The 19,515-nt window shown below is 42.0% G+C and overlaps 1 protein-coding gene across 6 annotated transcripts in view; it reads right to left on the reverse strand.

The window, feature by feature from the left end:
- Positions 1-15,396, reverse strand: part of LOC133505047 (tubulin-specific chaperone cofactor E-like protein) — a 42,989-nt gene extending 27,593 nt beyond the window's left edge. For all 6 annotated transcript variants that reach the window (XR_009796139.1, XR_009796138.1, XR_009796137.1 and 3 more), the window contains exons 1-3: positions 15,260-15,396; positions 14,054-14,109; positions 2,587-2,757 (exon numbers count right to left, since the gene is read on the reverse strand). Coding sequence is in view for 1 of the 6 variants with exons in the window: in XM_061827918.1 (XP_061683902.1) it covers positions 2,587-2,734 (148 nt within the window). In the remaining 5 variants the exon portion in view is untranslated. The remainder of the gene's footprint in view (positions 1-2,586; positions 2,758-14,053; positions 14,110-15,259) is intronic.
- Positions 15,397-19,515: the final 4,119 nt, after the last annotated feature.

Raw genomic sequence — 19,515 nt, forward strand, 5'->3', positions numbered from 1 at the left:
TTCTTAAAAGAATTTTATATTATTTTCTTTGAAGTCAAGAGTTTACATACACAAAAAGCACAATGTCTTTAAAGAACATGGGGAAGCCCAGATGATGAGGTCATGGCTTTGGAAGCTCTTGATAGGTTAACTGACAACATGTGATGTAATTGACGGCACACCAGGGATGCATTTAAGGCCACACCTCAAACACTCTGCATCCTTGTTTGAAATGGTGGGAAAAAAAGAAATCATCAGGGAATAGAGAAAAGCTCCCAAGATTCTCGCTCTCATTATTATGGAATTAAAAAAAAAAATTATATATATATATAAATTCTGGCTGATCTGAAACAGACAAAAAATGAACTGTGTTTTTGCACAGTTCATGTAAACTTCTGGCGTCAACTTTATACTTGCACATTTTGTTGCCACTAGAGTTTCAACAATTATTTTATTGACAATCAACTACTAAATCAATATGCTGTACAACTATTTTGAGAAATTGTTTGGAGACCTTGTTTGTTTTAAAATTTCAAAAGAAATATTGTCAGATTTTTCTAGTCCACCTTGAAAGGACACTGTCTTTGTGTTTAATCAAAAATAAGAACATAGTAAACACCTACTTTTACTTTGGAAAACAATGATCAACATTTTTTTCTTTTATTTCTGAGATGTTACAGATTGAGCCGGGAATGGAATTGTAATAAATCTTTTAGTGGATTTTTGACACGGTCTATTTGAAATAATATTGTAGTTTAGAACAAACTGAAACTTTTTTTTATTCCAAACAATAAAAAAATAGATTAATCAGTTATTAAAATAATTGTGTTTGGCACCCCTGCATAATGTTTTTAGAAAATAATTCTATTGGTTAAATGGCTATTTCTGATCATTTTTGTATTTTAATTTATTTTTTTACTACAGATTCTTCAAAAAGTTCAGACAACTTCACTGTCGACGAAGAAAAGGTACATAAACGTAACATAAATAAATAAACGTAACAACAAAGACTACTGCCGCTAAATTTATGGAGACTGTACCTGTGCCACAATTTCACCTTGAAAATCTCAAATGCCATGAATGGTGTGGCTCCTGTTAAAACCAAGACGATCTTGAGGTGACCTAAAACACCATGGAGGAGCACAATGATGGTCGAGAGCTCTCAAACAAAGTAAAGGAAATCGGAGCGCAAGTGGAGAAAAACCGAACTTCAAATTAACCATGACCTCTACAGAACAGCATCTTCGTCATTTTAACCAAGAGTTACTCAGGGCTACACCGCAACACTTTTCTGAAATCATCAGGAAGAACCTTAACAATACTCGCACTCTGTTTGCTGTGGCTGACAAGCTCCCAAACCCCCCAAATCAGACAGCTCCAAAACTTGTAATAGCTGATAAATGCAATGAGTTTGTAATGAGTTGAATAATGAGTTATTTTTGTGAAGAAATACAATCCATCATCTTAAATATCAGCACAAATCAGCAAAATGACAATGATACTACATCTGAAGCCACCCAGAGAAAGCTTTATTACCATGTCAGAATTTGACAGTTGACCAAAAAAAACCAGAGAAAACTGTTGAGCAGCTGAAACCATCAACGAGCTGTCTTGACTCAATACCACTTGACTTTTTCAAACCTATTATTAAATCAGTGTTAGCTGATTAATAAATAATTGCTCACTTCATTCTGGTGAGTTTCCTAATGCGCCTAAACTAGCTACTGTCAAGCCTCTTCTCAAAAAACATCACTGGACGCTTCCGTGTTCGCAAGCTATCGCTAATCTCCCTTTCATAGCCAAGATTCTTGAGTTATTTTTAATCAACTCAGCAATTACTTGAATTTAAATTGACTTTGACAAATTTCAATCATGTTTACAAACTTATCACATTATAGAATCTGGTTCTAGCAAAGTGCCAAATGATAGATTGAATACTGACTCAGGAAAGGTGTCAATTTTGGTTTTATTGGATCTCAATGTAGGTTTTAATATCGTAGATCACAATATACTGCAAAAACATGTTGGAAACGTGGGTAGGACTAAATGGAACGGTCCTTATATGGTACAGGTTCTACCTGGAAGAAAGGAGGTACTTTGTAACCATTGGAAGTGCTCAATCTCAACAAATAGCAATGGCATATGGTGTTCCTCAAGAGTCAGTTCTTGGACTCTTCCTGTTCAGTCTGTATATTCTACCTTGGATCAAATATTCCAGAACTTTGGTTTTGACTATCATATCTATGCAAATAACAATGTTTATATGCTCATCTTGTTTTTGTTTTTTTGTGCTTGGGAAAGATTTTAAGACAATCACTGACTTGCTATTTGTTGTTCATTTCACATTTCACACTGCATGCAAACCTTTTCGCAACAGGCTTTTGTGTTATATTGGTCTCATTTTTTTCATGTTGAGTATTGATAAAAAAATACGATTTAGCAACACCTTTTGGGACCATCTTACATTGATCAGCCTCCATGGAGAAATCACAGGTAGAAATTAACTAATCTCACTCCCTAAAACTTTAAAAATTACATCATTAGAAGTAAGAAGGATCATCATGCAAAGATCTATCACTTACGGTAGATATAAATTATCCAGCTCACCTTTCATGGGGGAACCTTGGGGACATGCAGTGGGCACCACCACTACCCCCATGCCAAGCCCTCGACGACACGGAAAGTTCTCCGGACTGTACTTTTCATTGATCACCTCCATGAATGTTCGACCATCCTCGCACACTGGTGGCTCCATTGCTGTCTTTTGCACAGTCTTCCCTGTTTGACCAGAATTATAGTAATGACTCAACAGATATTGGCTGGTCAGATTACTCACTAATCACACTGAGTGAAACTGAAAATCATGTCTTTCTTTAGGGTGGATTATTGTTTTCCACTGCTTTCACACAGCATGAAGGTTTGGGTTGAGAACTGCCTTTGAATCTCAGCATTGGCCTGTTCTAGGTTCTCCCTATGCCCTGAGATACTCCACCTTCCTGCCATGGTCAAAAACATGACTTGGTGAAAGCTCAAAATGAAAGTAGGTGTTAATGTGGGCGCAAATGATGATCTTCATGTGTCAGCATTGTGAATAACTGGTGATCAGCAAAGGGTGGAACTCACTCCTCACCCAAGGTAATCTGATATGGGTGCGTGCTACCTCTATCGCCCTAAACTAGATACTATAAGTAGTTTGGATAATTGAAGGATCAATGGCTGATTACTGTACAAACAGAAGCAAGGACAAACCTCTGGGAGCACAGGCTGGCATACTTGAAATGAACACAACTATCATCACTTCTGGACTCTACTCACTAATCATAATTATACTGTAACATCCTCTAAATTTACTATATATTCCAATCACAATAAGACTGTAGCTCAATCAACCCATTTTCCGAGCTGTTTATCCTCACATGGGTCATAGAAGTGGTGGAGCCTAACCCAGATACAGTGCCATGAAAAAGTATTCACCCCCTTGTCTCGATATGAAAGACTCGTCGCCAATTATCGCAAAAGCTTGATTTAGGTTATTGCTCCCAAGGGTTGCACAACCCTTCATTATTTTCAAGGTGGATTTACTTTTTCACATTTTTCTGTGCCTTAATAAATTGAACTGTCATTTGAAAACTGCATTTTGTGTTTCCTTAGATTACCTCTGAGTGATATTAAAATTGGTTTGATCATTCCAAACCTTTGTGTGTGATGTAAAAGAAAAAGAAAAACCAGGAAGGGTGCGAATATTTTTTCAGGACACTGTAACTTCAGGCAAAAGACAGACTACACGCTTAATTGGTCACCAGGTAGTCAAAGGGACATATCATCATCATCATCATCATCATCACGGAGTAGGAATTGATCCCACATTGCAGTCAGGCATGTGTACCACTACACCATAGAGTACTAGTAAATTTGCCATATGCTGTCTCTCATAGGACCAAACCTGGAAAACAGGTTAGCTGACTTCCTGTTTCTGTAACAGTCATGAATATGACTATGGTTTAATTTTTTAACCCCAAAGTAAAACACTATAAAAGAGTAAACAAATATTGAAATCCTTCCGGGCTATGTAGTGACACCTTGTGTTAAAAAAAGTAGCTGTTTAAAGTTCTGACAATTGATTCATTACAGCTTTCCACAATTAAACACAAACGGGAGGAAGTGCTTCGACCCATTTTGCCAAATCTGGAAATCGGTTGCCCATACACTGGACTAGTCAGATGCCATTTCTTTAAATATCCTTGAACTGTCAAAAAAAGGGCTGATATTCCAGCTCATAACTTTAAAATACAAAAGACCTATTTACAGTTCTACATTTTTTGCAACTTAAAATCTTGAGTGCGAGTTGTGTGACTCTGATGATGTAGGTAGGACAAGATTGCTATGGAATTTGCTGAAGGCATACGTTATGTAGTGGCGCATTAGAAAAAGAAAGTATCTTGTTACAAATCTGACCTAATAAAATGAGCTGCTGGTAAATTGTGGTAATGTCTGAAGGAAGCTGCTTCTTCTTCGCCAATATAAAGTAGTCATATTGTTGTAATGGTACTGTTGTAGTTTTATTTTGTAGCATTGAGCACAAAGATTTTCAATGGTTCTCAACTGTTGTCACAGAGGGACCTGTATTTTCTACTGTTAACTTGGAGGCCCCTAATATAAAAGAACAATAAAGAAATTTTATTGTTAAAAAAGTCCTTTGAAAACAGATGTACTGGATATCATATTTTTAAACGACCACACATGCTTATATGTTAGACCTACTGCACACCAAACAATGCGGCCAGATGTGACTGATCTGGATAATTGAGATTTTTTTCCCAAGTGGCTTAGACCCACATATGTGAGGTACCATATGACATAATGACGTATTTATTTATTTAATTTAATTATTATTATTATTTTATTATTATTATTTTTTTTTTTTTTAAATGGACCCACAAACAACACGGGATGATTGTAAAGGAAAAAGACTGCCCTGACCGCTATACCGATAGAAGAAATTTGAGAGACTGCTGGCAGTGGTCACCCCATTCATTCAATGTACTTGTGGATTTTTGTGCCAGAGATTCTCCGCCATTTGGTTTATAAAATCAATATAGTTATAGGTATTATAGCAATATAAGATGACATTATACAGTAAAGAAAACAAGTATTTGAACACCCTGCTATATTGCAAGTTCTCCCACTTAAAAGTCACAGAAGGGTCTGAAACTTTCATCGTAGGTGCATGTCTACTGTGAGAGAGATAATCTAAAATGAAAAATCCAGAAATCACAATGTATGATTTTTTTTCAACGATTTATTTGTATGATACAGCTACAACTGAGTATTTGAACACCTGAGAAAAACAATGTTAACATTTGGTACAGCAGCCTTTGTTTGCAATGACAGAGGTCAAACGTTTCCTGTAGTTGTTCACCAGGTTTGCACACACTGCAGGAGGGATTTTGGGCCACTCCTCCACACAGCTCTTCTCTAGATCAGACAGATTTCTCGGTTGTCGCTGAGAAACACAGATTTTCATATCCCTCCAAAGATTTTCTATTGGGTGTAGGTCTGGAGACTTGCTAGGCCATGCCACAACCTTGATATGCTTCTTATGGAGCCACTCCTTAGTTTTCTTGGCTGTGTGCTTCCAATCATTGTCATGTTGAAAGACCCAGCCACGACCCATCTGCAATGCTCTGATTGAGGGAAAGAGGCTGTTCCCCAAAATCTCACAATACGTGGCCCCGGTCATCTTCTCCTTAATACAGTGAAGTCGTCCTGTCCCATGTGCAGAAAAACACCCCAAAGCATGATGCTACGACCCCTATGGTTCATAGTAGGGACGTGTTCTTGAGATGGAACTCATCATTCGTCGTCCTCCAAACGCGGTTAGTGGAATTATGACCGAAATGTTCCATTTGGGTCTCATCTGACCATTAAACTTTCTCCCATGACTCCTCTGTATCACCCAAATAGTCATTGGCAAACTTAAGACGGGCCTTGACATGTGCTGGTTTAAGCAGGGGAACCTTCCCTGCCATGCATGATTTCAAACCATGACGTCTTAGTGTATTACCAACAGTCACCTTGGAAACGGTGGTCCCAGCTCTTTTTAGGTCATTGACCAAGTCCTGTCATTTAATCCTGGGCTGCGGAAGGCTCACTCGTCATCCTAGTGGTAGTCATATTGCCTGCAACGTTATTTACAGACTAGGGCAGTCCCCATTAAGACGACGCTGAGCCACCTGCTATGGGAGACGAACAACAGATTTTCAGATTTTTCCCAACACCCCTTCTGACATGGAAGCTCTTTTCGAAGGAGAGAACATCTCACAATCGAGTGAAGTGACTGGGGCCATCTTGATACTACCAAAACAACCATGCTGACCTACGTTAATCGCCAGTTTCGACGCTGTGAATATGTAACTACATATTCAGTGTTAACACTTGGGACTAAAAGTCTGTGGAAATACATTTCTAAATAAAACATACATGGACGTCCCTTAAAGCCGATCTTACTGGTATGTTGTGAAGTTAAATTCCAGATCATGCTGGAGTACGTTTGGCTGAGTGGCAGCAAACCTCCAGATTTCACTTTTTGTAGGGAACTTTTTTTCTTTTTCTGTTCATTTCTGAAAAATCTTGACATCGGATTAGGAAACATACAGTGAAGAAAATAAGTATTTGAACACTCTGCTATATTGCAAGTTCTCCCACTCAGAAATCATGGAGGGGTCTGAAATTTTTATCATAAGGGTCTGAAATTTTCATGGTATGAATGTATGTACCTACATCTCCACTGTGAGAGAGATAATCTAAAAAGAAAAATCAGAAATCACAATGTATGATTTTTTACAATTTATTTGTGTGGTACAGCTGCAAATAAATATTTGAACACCTGTCTATCAGCTCGAATTCTGACTTCTGTATTCTATTGGCACCCCTAGTTAAAATTTGTTTTTTAGCTTCTAATAGTTTTTTTTGGTTTTCTAAATAATATGGTACATTAATGGAAAAAAAAAGAAAAATCCGATCTTAAATACAAGTGCATTTATTCAGTGGGGAAAAAAATCCCACATAAAGAAATAATTATTTGACATCAAATAATGTGTGTCACAATTATTAGCACCCCTGGTGTTAATACTTTGTACAACCCCCTTTTGCCAACAAAACAGTACCAAATCTTCTCCTATGATGTTTCACAAGATGGGAAAAGACAGAGAGATCTTCAGCCATTCCTCTTTACAGAATCTCTCTAGATCATCCACAGACCTGGGTCCTCTCCTCTTCAGCTCACCCCACAGGTTTTCAATGGGGTTGAGGTCTGGGAACTGAGATGGCCATGGGAGGAGCTTGATTTTGTGTCTAGTGAACCATTTCTGTGTAGATTTGGCCATATGTTTAGGGTCATTGTCTTGCTGAAAGACCCAGTGAGGACCCATCTTCAGCTTTCGGGCAGAAGGCAACAGATTTTGATTTAAAATTGTCCTGGTATTTCAAAGCATTCATGATGTCATCCACCCTAACAAGGTTCCCAGGGCCTTTGAAAGAGAAACAGCCCCACAGCAACATTGACCCACCCCCATACTTCACAGTGGGTATGAGGTGCTTTTCAGCATGCGCATCTTTCGTGGCACGCCAGACCCACTTAGAGTGTTTGTTGCCAAAAAGCTCAATCTTGGTCTCATCTGACCAAGGCACATGGTCCCGGTTGAAGCCCCAATACCGCTTGGCGAACTCCAAACGTTTGCGTTTATGATTTGAGTGAGGAACGGTTTTCTCCGTGCATGCCTCCCAAACAGCTTGTTGGCATGTAGACAGCACCTGATGGTTGATTTGGAGACTTTGTGACCTCAGGATGCTACCATTTGTTGTAATTCTGTAACAGTGAGATTTGGAGATCTTTTGATTTCTCTGACCATCCTCCTCACTGTGCGTGGTAGCAAAATAAACATGGGTCCAGGCTTGTTTACCACTGTTCCAGTTGTTTTGAACATCTTAATTATTCTTCTCACAGTGAATATGGGCAGCTGCAGTTGAGTGGCAATCTTCTTGGAGCCTCTGGGTGACCTGGGAAGGTCGACACACATCTGCCTCACTTGTATGCAGTGTCCCTTTGTCTTTCCTATGTTTAAGAGTGGATAAGAGAAATGGCCTGTCATGTCATATTAATACCCCAGGGAAACAGGAAGTGATGAATTACTAATTAAATGTTCCTCCATACGCTGGTAAACGTAAACTACTGTAGAAATGACAGAAATGTTTCAATTATATTTATTTCCTGGAAATTGTTAAGGGTGCCAATAATTGTGGAACAGGTGATTTCATGAAAAATTATTTTTTAGTCAGGGATTTTTTTATTTTCTTAAAATTCATTTGAGTTGAAGGTTACATTTTCCTAAAATCTTCAGTGTGACAGTATTTTTCTGAAAACTCAACACTTAATTTATTTTATTTTAAGGCTAAGGGCACTGTATTATCCTGAATCATGGTTTGAAATCATGCATGGCACGGAAGGTTCCCCTGCTTAAACCAGCACATGTCAAGGCCCGTCTTAAGTTCGTTAGTGACCATTTGACACACACACACACACACACACAACACACACACACACACACACACACACACACACACACACACACACACAGTGGACATGTACCTACAATGAAAATTTCAGACCCCTCCATGATTTCTAAGTGGGACAACTTGCAATACAGCAGTGTGTTCAAATACTTTTCTTTACTGTACAGTCAACTCTGCATAACTTGACACTGTTTAGGACCACAACTTTTGTGCCAACTTAGAGAAATGTAGACTTAACTAACCTTTTCAGTATTATTGAAGACTGGGACCTTACTTATAATGTTGACTTACGGTATATGTCATCTTATATGTCGAGTTATGCAGGGATGTATTTTCAGTTCCACGTTTTTCTGGCGGCAGTACCAACAGGCTACTGAAACCGATAATTTCCATGAAATCTGAATTGTGGCTCAAAAAAGGTTGTCTGCCAGTAACTTGGGGATAGTTTTGGCTCGAACCACATTTAGACCTTTTCTTTGTCTCAGTGAATGATTGAATGCCTCGTGTTTAATGTCCATCTTAACAGTATTTCAGTCATATGAGAACAGTAGGAGCAGGATCCATTTCTACTGTTGTTGTCTTATGCTGCCTCACAAAGGTCGTTTGCCAGAGGCAAAGGATAGCCAGCCCCCTGACACTCACATATGTAAATACTGACACACAGGATTAACATCTGGAGTTTTGCTGCAAACTTTCTTCCTGCTTTGAAGTTCTGAAATAGTGTGGCTATACAAATGGGGTGGGGGGGGGTTCCCATAAACTTGGTCAACCTTATTCAGTTCCTGGCGCCTCCCTGGATTTATATCAATGCATATCTGTCAGAAATTTGGTTCGCACTCTTGGATGGAATGCTTTTATTTCACACAGTGGTTCACAGTGTATTTTGGGAAAAGTTGAGATGTCACGGAAATCGGGCCCTCGGTAATGTGCAAGTTTTCTTGGTAAAGCAAAGTAAAGCAAAGCAAATGTATTTGTATAACACATTTCATACATAAGATAACTCAATGTGTTTTACATGTCCCAGCTGAAGCTACTTACCCCACAACCCGACTTGGAAAAGCGGTAGATAATGGATGGATGGATGCTTTCACCATGTTTGCTTTGGTAGTCACGGTGTTATGTCTTTGCGTTGCACTTAGCCTTTTTTGGCTTACCAAGTCAAATTAAAAATCCTTCATGTTTCCATAACTGAAAAAATGTCAAGATCACGTGACCAGTTTTAATTCCGCATGCCAAACTTTGGGAAAAAAAAAAAAAAAAAAAAAAAACCCTGCTAAATCATGTTCTCCACACGTTTTTGCAGAACCAAGATGGTGGCCAAATGGCTTCAACCAATCGACACACCGCTACATATATATGCACTATCCAGTGTTTTTTTTTTTGGTCAGTGGGGCAAACCACCTCCCCGCCCGATCCACCTCCACGTTGGGGACAACGCCACGGCCACTGGCGAGCGACAACACCGCGGCTGGCGCACATAGACACATTTAGCACCAGTGACTTATGTACTTTAAGTTATTATGATGCGGATCTTTTGTTGCAAGGACAGAGCTTTTTATGATTGCTGCTTTTGGAGAAGTTGTTCGAGTTTGGTGACTATGCATCAAGTTAGCTTGTGTTACACGCTATTAAACTGTTTTTGTACCTACATTTTATTGTTTTGTGTTGTATTGTATTGTGTGTGTGATTAAATTGTCTTAAACGCAATACGAGTGCTTTGTTATATGTTTCCTGTTTGACCAAAGGGATTTATTCTAAATTCACACGTAACATATGCTATAAACTGCGAGACAAATTAGTCCCCCACAACTATTTTTTTAATATATCTCTATACACACCTACCTGTCATTTAGAACCCACAAAGCTCTCGTCCTTTGCACCTGTGCAATCCATTTTTCCCGACGAACTGGGTGTTTTGGAAAAGTGTAATGAATCCATCCTCCCGAGTGTTTGGCAAAATCCAGCAATACGATGAACCGGAATTTTGGCTAACACGATGAAAAAAAAATAATTTTTCACCAGTACAAAAGGTATAAACCAATATAAACACTCAACCCTGCTACTATAAAAACATCACTTCCTGGTTCTTCTCCAACACAAACGCCTCAAGAGAATTTTCATGGCGAGATACAAAAATCCAGATATGACAACATCATGACATGTGGTGAAAAAATGGATGGGTCCATTTACGTTGCCTTTTTTTTCCCCCCCTTTCTTAAAAACATACTAAAAATCATGCTTTAAGTGTTGCTAGACCTTTAAATATCCTTTGTTGGTGATAGCGCACAAACATTTTCTGCAAGTCTGCACAAAGTTTTCACATACTGTTACTGGTATTTTGGCCCATTTCCCCTTCCAGATCTCTAGAGCTGTGATTTCTTGAGACACAAGGCAATACATGGAGTAATCAAAGTAGACAAGGCACACGTGGGGAGGGTGCTCCCACCCAGGAGCAGGTGTGCACGACGCAAGGGAATGATCACTCCCATGACAGTTTCTTTCCACCCCCAAATGACTAGCACCAGATGCCCCCAGAGCCTTAGGTTGCCCAACATGGAAATCCGTAGTGAGCATGGGGACGACAAACTGTGACAGAATCCACAAACGCTCCTTCGGAGCAGGGCAAACCCCTCCCCTTACAGCGCGCGGACAACAGCTGCCTCACAGAGAAGACAGGACCCCCATCCATGACTGGGTAAGAGGAGGAGGCCTAGAAGGGGAGATTGCGTTGGTGACCTTTTATGGTCACCCACAGTCTTATAGGACCCCCCCCCCTGGTCGAGTGCCATTCACCAGGCTTGCTCCCAGGACCTCATGCGCCCAATGAAGAAGGGACTGGGACTATGGGAAATAGAGATGGTTGGTAACCATGCACGATGTGAAACAGAGACATACCCGTGGATGCAGAGGGGAGAGAAGTGAGAGAACTCTACGCAAACCAGCTTCTGATTCCAGGATTATGGAGCTTGTGAGGTGAGACATCGGAGCCTAGTCTCCAGGTCTTTAACCTCTCGGTCTACCCATTGGTTTCCGGATGAAAACCCAAAAACAGACCAACAGTAGCCCCTATTAAGGAACACAATTCCTTCCATGAACGTAAGAAATCGGGGGCCCCGTTTGGACATTATGTTACTGGGAAAACCATGTAATCTGAACATGTTCATCATAAGGCATGAATGACCACAACCATGACAGTCAATAGGATTTACCATTGGTTAATAGCATAAACCATGGTCTGTGTGGTGGAGGAACTTTTCGGTATGGTGATGAACCATTTGAGAACCGGTCAACAGTAAAAACTGTGGCGAAGCCAGTAATCCAGTTACAAAAGGCAATGAAATATGTGACCATGAACATTGTGGGATAGGTAAAGGTTGCAACCTCCCCAAAAGACGTTATGGGGAGGGCTCATTATTTTTGGGGGAGAGTGATGAGCATTTCCAGGTCAGTCGGTACATCTAGTGGAACCAGTTGATCCTTGACGGCGAGGGATAGCCTTTGAAAACATACATCTAGTAATGCCCTGTTTTTCCACTGACTGTCAGCTGGTAGTATGCGGATTTTGATGTTGTTAGCTGTTAGCTCACACCTGCGCGTCCAGTCAGGTTGGAAATGACCAATGCGATCTTGGCCCACTCTTTGGAGAAAGCGGCTGCCTGACGCACCACGTGGAGTTCGCACTGCGTAATGAATTTTCTGAGTGTCCCGAAAATCTCCCCGAGGGAGCAGTGAGCAGACAAGTTTAAAAGGACATTGAACTGCGAGGCCACTGGCCTCATCATGGTGTCTTGCTGCTCGGAGAGCTCCTTCAGATGAAAGTTGAGGGAAGCAAGCTGTTCACCTGGCTGTGAGATGCGTTGTCCCTGAGACTGAAGGGCTTTGTGCAAAGGGTCCAAGTCTGGAGGGTCCATGTTATGGCCAGTTTGTTTCGTCATGAATAGAACACATAATGGAACCCACAATCCATGACTCTGGAGACAAGGTGCAGCTTGAGAAGAGGATTTAAATCAATCTGAGGTCAGAGAAAACAGCCAGGCAGTCCACAACGGCAACAGTAGAAAAATCGTGAGGCAAAAACGCAAGGTCAAAAACAAGGCAGAATCTATCTTATGAGAAGCCATTTACGTGATAAGGAAATTCAGGAATGCAATGACGAGGTGCAACGAGCTGGCAAAGGACAGAGTGACACACGAGCCAATATACAGAGTAAACAAGGTAGATGAGAGACAGGTGGGGAGACTGCTCCCCGGAGCAGTTGCACACGAGGCAGACCACAACCATGACAGTCAATAGGACTTACCATCGGTTAATAGCATAAACTAGCGATTTCTAAAACAATCTCTTGTTTTCAAATATTCAATGTAATGCTGTTGTGGGTTTAATTTTACAGTAAATGCCAATTGGGGTGTCAATGAGTAACTTAAAGCATGGTCAGGGAAGGTAGAAGAACATGTCGCACGATGCCTCCAAGCAACACAGTGCATCCATACTACATTTACAATGCAGTAACAGACAACTATCAATAGCTGAGACAGGTCGTTACCGAGAAGCAAATATAAAGTATGCCCATGTTGATATGTTGGTTCAGACACAAATTGTGTAAATTGAAAGATTCAATATACCTTTGAAAAAACCTTTAAAGTCTTATTGTCACAACAAATGATCCTCAGCTCTCTGTATTTGCATTGTTTAATCCATTATATGGGCACAGCATCCTGTTTGTCACAATAGTTTGAAATGTCTGAATGGAGCTTCTTTCTGTGATACGTGAAGCCTGAAGTGGGGATTCTTACTTGGCAGCGGATATGGGACTACAGAAGAAGAGGACAATGACGGATAAAGAGAAGTCGAGATGAATATTATTCTGTATGTCTTTGAAAAGTCATTCATGACTGCATATCATGTTATACAGTAAATTATTTGGTAGTATGTGACAGCTCAGCTTGTTTGGGTGAATACCATCAGTCTTGAAAAACAACTCCAAAATAAATGTAAATTATCAATGAAGTGAGCTAAGTTGGGTGAGCGGTCCCAGCACCAGGTTCCATGGCTTCATCTTCCACTAGGGTGGAGGAGGTTTGAGAATACATTGAGGAGCAAGCAGCATAATTTCCAGGAGCCAGAAGAGGAAGGGGGCCCATAGATCCACGTGAAGTGAGAAGGGTGGTTGGGATTCCACCATTAAGGGGAGGAAATCATCTTGATCAGGATCAAATCTGTCACCCAACTGGATGTTAAAGCCAGAAGGCGGTTGACTGGAGCACCGCCCTCTCCTGCTGTTATCAGAAGACTTGATGTGCCAGTTACATCCCACACAGGTTCATCCAAACTGAAATTCACGTGTTTTACTACATATTTGCCATGCACCCATAATTGGCTTGCAAGCTACTTTTGTGTCCCGACCCACCAGTTGAGAACCACTTATCTCAGTCATTACTGACAATTACCAAAACCTTTGACAGATTAAGCTTGCAGTTCATAAATTATGCCAGTTGGCTCTCACCTCAAGAAATGTTTCTTTTGATTTAACCGCTTCCACTGCTCAGTTGTTTTCTGCTCCTGTCAAAGAAATCAACCATGTAAATGATCATTCTTCCTATGGATACAGTTTCTTGTAGTAAATTCCTCAGCATTCAAACTGGACGGCTCAAAAAAAAAAAAAAAAAAAAAAAAAGGGTGACCAAATAATCATCACTGTGCAATTGATATTCTCTGCAATCTTTTGGGTTCATTCCTGCCCAGTTTTGCAATTTTTTTTTTTTTCTGCTGGTGCCCTCAACTAATGATATAATTACTGGACATTAAATCCAGAAGTTGGATGTTTAAAAGAAGCAGTGATTTTTACACATTTATCCAATATAATTAGTTAGCTGATATTGTAAATCCTATATTAAATACATACAATATTTAGTGTAATTAATGTTGCCCATCCTGAGGTTTAGTAGTAAGTGGAGGTGGACTACAACACCCTACATACTGGGATTGATTTGTACTCATCTTTGAAGGATCTAAGGAAACATAAGTGCTGTACAAAACTAAAAAAAAAAGACTGGCATTTTTTGCAGGGCTTTATATATGCTGAATAAAAGTAAATTCTTACATCCCTTCGGACCAAAGTATTTTCTTCCATTATCAATTCAAAACAACGCAACCATAAAGCCGATACTGGACAGTATTGTAATTTTATATCTTTTGGGGATGGACAAGGAATGCCTCCTCGGTTGGGCGAGAAGGTATGCCGGAAAAAAGGGAGGAAAACCGAAATAAAAGTTGGGATTTCAGGGATATAGAGAGAGATTCTAGAATTCTGTTACAGCCGAAGTAATATTCACTCTTTTCAATTTATAATAACTGAACAAGACTCCTTTAAATAGTATAATTGAGTCAATATGGCGCGGACAATGGTGAATTGACAGCTATTAGAATGAAGCCCGCTTTTGAAGCAGCTTATCTCAGATACACTAGAACAACTCGTACAATTACAACTGCCAGAATACGATGACATACTAACTGTTAGGCAATTACTGCGGAATATATCTTGTTTTAAGGGGAGTTGACGGTGAAATATTCTTTTGACCAAGGTTGGCCGTAGCAGCTGGTTATAGTCAGACATCCACGACGTATGGCAACAACACACCATCAATAACAAAAGGCTAATGGCTAATTCTGAGAGAAAGTCTTAAGAGTTCAGAGTTGTCATTTGACATACCTTTAACAAGCACTTTTAGCGTTCCTTGATGACAACATTCCAGCTGTCTTTGACTCGATCCAGAATCCCGGAAGTGACGTAACGTGATTTTTCACTCGTCGGGTCAGAATGTTTTGTTTACATCCCTCACAGAAAACCCAAATAGAGCAAAGCGCAAACGAAACAACGGAGTCTGAATAAGATTCAAACATTCATTTTTTTTTTTGCAGCAGCAGCAGACTTGACCGCAATCAATTAAGGGGTGGGGCTAATGAAATGGTCAATATTTACTTGCATGAAGTCAATGCAAACTGCCAAAATGACAATGCTGATCGTGCACTGTTCCGATCGATTGAATTTTTCCATGACTGATTCACCGTTTCTGCATATTATTGTATTTGTTACTGGTTGAAGTATAATTGAGGAAACGTCCAACAAATCAACGGGAATTTAAATTTAAGATTGGAGGTTACTTAACGAAATTTAGATTGGGATTTTTTTGCAGCACAACATATACCATATCACACACACACTGTAGTATAAAGGCATTTATAGAATTTGTTTCAGCAAGACTGTGCTGATAGTCCCAATAAACACCCGTAATTATAAAAACCCAATTAAAAAAAAAATCTTCATGATCTTTGTTGTAGTGCTTAAATTTGTAGCATTTCATCTGCCTTTTTTCTATTGTGGAGGGAATTTGCGCTGTGCAGTATACATTTCACTGGCATGGTTGACAAATGGAAGTTTGTGTGATTCAAACCAGCCCCATCTGTGGCATTTGCATGTTCTCCCCCTGCCTGTGTGGGCTTTCTCTGGGTACGCCCATTTCCTCTTACATACCAAAACCAGCATGGTAGGTTAATCGCAGACGAAAGTGCCCGTAGGGTTGAAATCAGAGTACAAATGCTTGTTTTTCCGCAGTGATTGGCTGGCGACCAGTTTGGGGTGTACCCTGCCCTCTGCCGGAAGAGAGCTGGAATAGGTTCTGGCACATCTCATCATGAAGCGAAGCAGTACTGAAAATAGATTTTTTTTTCTTCTTGGCATACCCCTGTAGACATTTTAAACGTGAGTTTATATTGAAACTATAAATTACTGTCCCTCCTCGAGAGGTCATCCAGGAACCAGGCCAGGAGGTGGGGCTCAAAGGAGAGCGCCTGGTGGCCGGGCTTGCACCCATGGAGCTCGGCCGGGCACAGCCTGAAAGGTTAACATGGGTCCCCCTTCCCATGGGCTCACCACCTGTGAGAGGGGCCATAGGGGATCAGGTGCAAATGTGAGCTGGGTGGTAGACAAAGGCGGTGAGACCTTGGCGATTTGATCCCTGGCTACAGAAACTAGCTCTTAGGAACATGGAATTCCACCTCTTTGGCAGGGAAGGAGCCCCAGTTGGTGTGTGATGTCAAGAAGTTCCGACTCGATACAGTCAGACTCTCCTCTAAAAAACGCTTGGGCTCTGGCACCCCGCCTCTTGAGAGTGGCTGGACTGTTCCACTCTGGAGTTGTCCATAGGGAGAGATGCCAAGCAGGTGTGGGTATACTTATTGCCCGCCTGGCTCAGGGCCTGTACGTTAGGGTCTACCCCGTTGGATTAGAAGGTAGCCTCCCTCCGCCTGCAGCTAGCGGGACAGGTCCTGACTGTTGTTTGTGCTTATGCACCAAACAGCAGTGCAGAGTACCCACCCTTTTTAAGTCCTGAGAGGGAGTGCTGAGAACGCCCCCTCTGGCAACTCCATCACTCTGCTGGGGGACTTCAATGCCCACGTGGCCAATGATAGAGAGACCTGGAAGGGCGAGATTGGGAAGAACGGCCCCCCGATCAGAACTCGAGTGGTGTTCTGATACTGGACTTCTGTGCTCATCATGGATTGTCTAAACAATGTTCAGGCATAAGAGTGTTCACAACACCCTAGATCACAGTTCGACGATAGACTTTGGGGTCGTGTCATTGGATTGCGACAGCATGTTTTGGACACTGGTGAAGAGAGGGGCGGCGCTGTCAACTGATTACCATTTGTTGGGGAGTTTGCTCTGATGGTGGGGGAAGATGCCAGTCCAACGTAGCAGGCCCAAACATATTGTGAGGGTCTGCTGGGAACGGCTGTCAGGTTCCCCTGCAAGAAGGAATTTCAACTCCCACCTCCAAAAAAAAACTTTGCTCACGTCCCTGAGGAGGTGTGGGACATTGAGTCCAAGTGGACAATGTTTCGCACCTCCATTGTTGAGGCGGCCGACTGGAGCTATGGCCGTAAGGTGGTCGGTGCCTGTTGTGGTGGCAACCCACGAACACGGTGGACAACAACAGTGAGGGTTACTGTCAATCTGGAAGAGTCCTAGTGGGCATTTCTGACCTGTGGGACTCCTGAGGGAGCTGATAGGTACCAGCTGGCCAAGCGGAATGCAGCTTCGGGGATCCCTGAGGCAAAAACCCAGGCGTGGGAGGAGTTCGGTGAGGCTATGAAGAATGACTTCAGGATGGCTTCGAGGAAATTCTGGTCCACCATCCAGCATCTCAGGAGGAGAAGCAGTGCAGTGTCAACACTGTATATAGGAGAGACAGGGCGCTGCTGACCTCAACTCGGGATGTTGTGAGTTGGTAGGGAGAATACTTCTAAGACCTCAATTCCACCACCACACGAACCCGAGTCAGGCTCTTCCATCTCTGTGGTTGAGGTAATCGAGGTGGTTAAAAAGCTCCTTGGGGGCAGGTCCTCAGAGTTGGATGAGATTCACCCAGAGTTCCTAAAGGCTCTGGATGTTGTGGGGCTGTCCTGGTTGACAAACCTCTGCATCATATGAACATCGGGGATCGTGCCTCTGGATTGGCAGACTGGGGTGGTGGTCCCCCTTTAACAAGGGTGAGTTCCAACTATAGAGGGATCACACTCCTCGCTATGGTCTACACAGGGGTACTGGAGAGGAGGGTCCGTCAGGAAGTCGAGTCCCGGCTTCACAAGAAGCAATGTGGTTTTCGTCCTGGCCGTGGAACAGTGGACCAGCGCTACACCCTCGTCAGGATCCTTGAGGGTGCATGAGAGTTCACCCAACCAGTCTACACTCGTTTTGTTGACTTGGAGAAGGTATTTGACAGTGTCCCTCGGGGAGTCCTGTGGAGGGGATTCTTCGGGAGTATGGGGTAATGGGTTACCCTAACCCCGTAATACGAGCTGTTTAGTCCACATTGCCGGCAATAAGTTGAATGAGTTTCCGGTGAGAGTTGGACTCAGCCAAGGCTGCCCTTTGTCACCGATTTTGTTCATAACTTTTTATTGGACTGAATTTCAAGGTGTAGCAGAGTTGTCAAGGGTGTCCGGTTTGGTGGCCTCAGCATTGCATCTGTGCCCTTTGCAGATGTGGTTCTGTTGGCTTCATCAAGCAGTGATCTCCAGCTCTCACTGGAGCGATTCACAGTAGAGTGTGAGGCAGCTGGGATCAGAATCAGCACCTCCAAATCCGAGACTATGGTCCTCATTTGGAAAAGGGTGGAGTGCCCTCTCCAGGTCAGGGATGAGATCCTTCCCCAAGCGGAGGAGTTCAAGTATCTTAGGGTCTTGTTCACAAGTGAGGGAAGAATGGATGGAGAGAGAGAGAGAGAGAGAGAGAGGAGAGAGAGAGAAGAGAGAGAGAGAGAGAGAGTGAGAGAGAGAGAGCGAGCGAGCGACAAATCGGTGTAGCGTCTGCAGTGATGGACTTTGTATCGGTCCGTTCTGGTAAAGAGGGAGCTAAATCAAAAGGCAAAGCTCTCAATGTACCAGTGCATCTACATTCCTACCCTAATTTATAGGCATGAGCTTTGGGTTTTGACCGAAAGAACAAGATCCCAGATACAAGCTGCCGAAATGAGTTTCCTCCTCAGGGTGTCCGGGCTTTCCCTTTGAGATAGGGTGAGAAGCTCAGTGTTGAGCTGCTACTCCTTTGCATTGAGAGAAGCCAGATGGTGGCTGGGGCATCTGATTCAGATGTTTTCTGGACACCTCTCTGGTGAACTGTTCCGGGCATGTCCCACCAGAGAGACCCTGAGGACGACCTAGGACAGCTGGAGAGACTGTCTCTCGGCTGGCTTGGAACGCTTCAGGATCCCTCTGGAAGAGCAAGAAGAAACTGCTGGGGAAAGGGAAGTCTGGGTATACCTGCTGCAGCTACTTCCCCCACAACCCGCAAAAGCAGGAGATAAATGGATTGATATGAAATTACTGCATTTGCCAAAAATACTACCATGTGACAAATATTAGCCCGAGCAGTAACATTGCACTTCTACTCAAAAAGCAACTGAT

Source organism: Syngnathoides biaculeatus, chromosome 8 (genome assembly GCF_019802595.1).
Source record: "Syngnathoides biaculeatus isolate LvHL_M chromosome 8, ASM1980259v1, whole genome shotgun sequence".
Classification (NCBI taxonomy): Eukaryota; Metazoa; Chordata; class Actinopteri; order Syngnathiformes; family Syngnathidae; genus Syngnathoides; species Syngnathoides biaculeatus.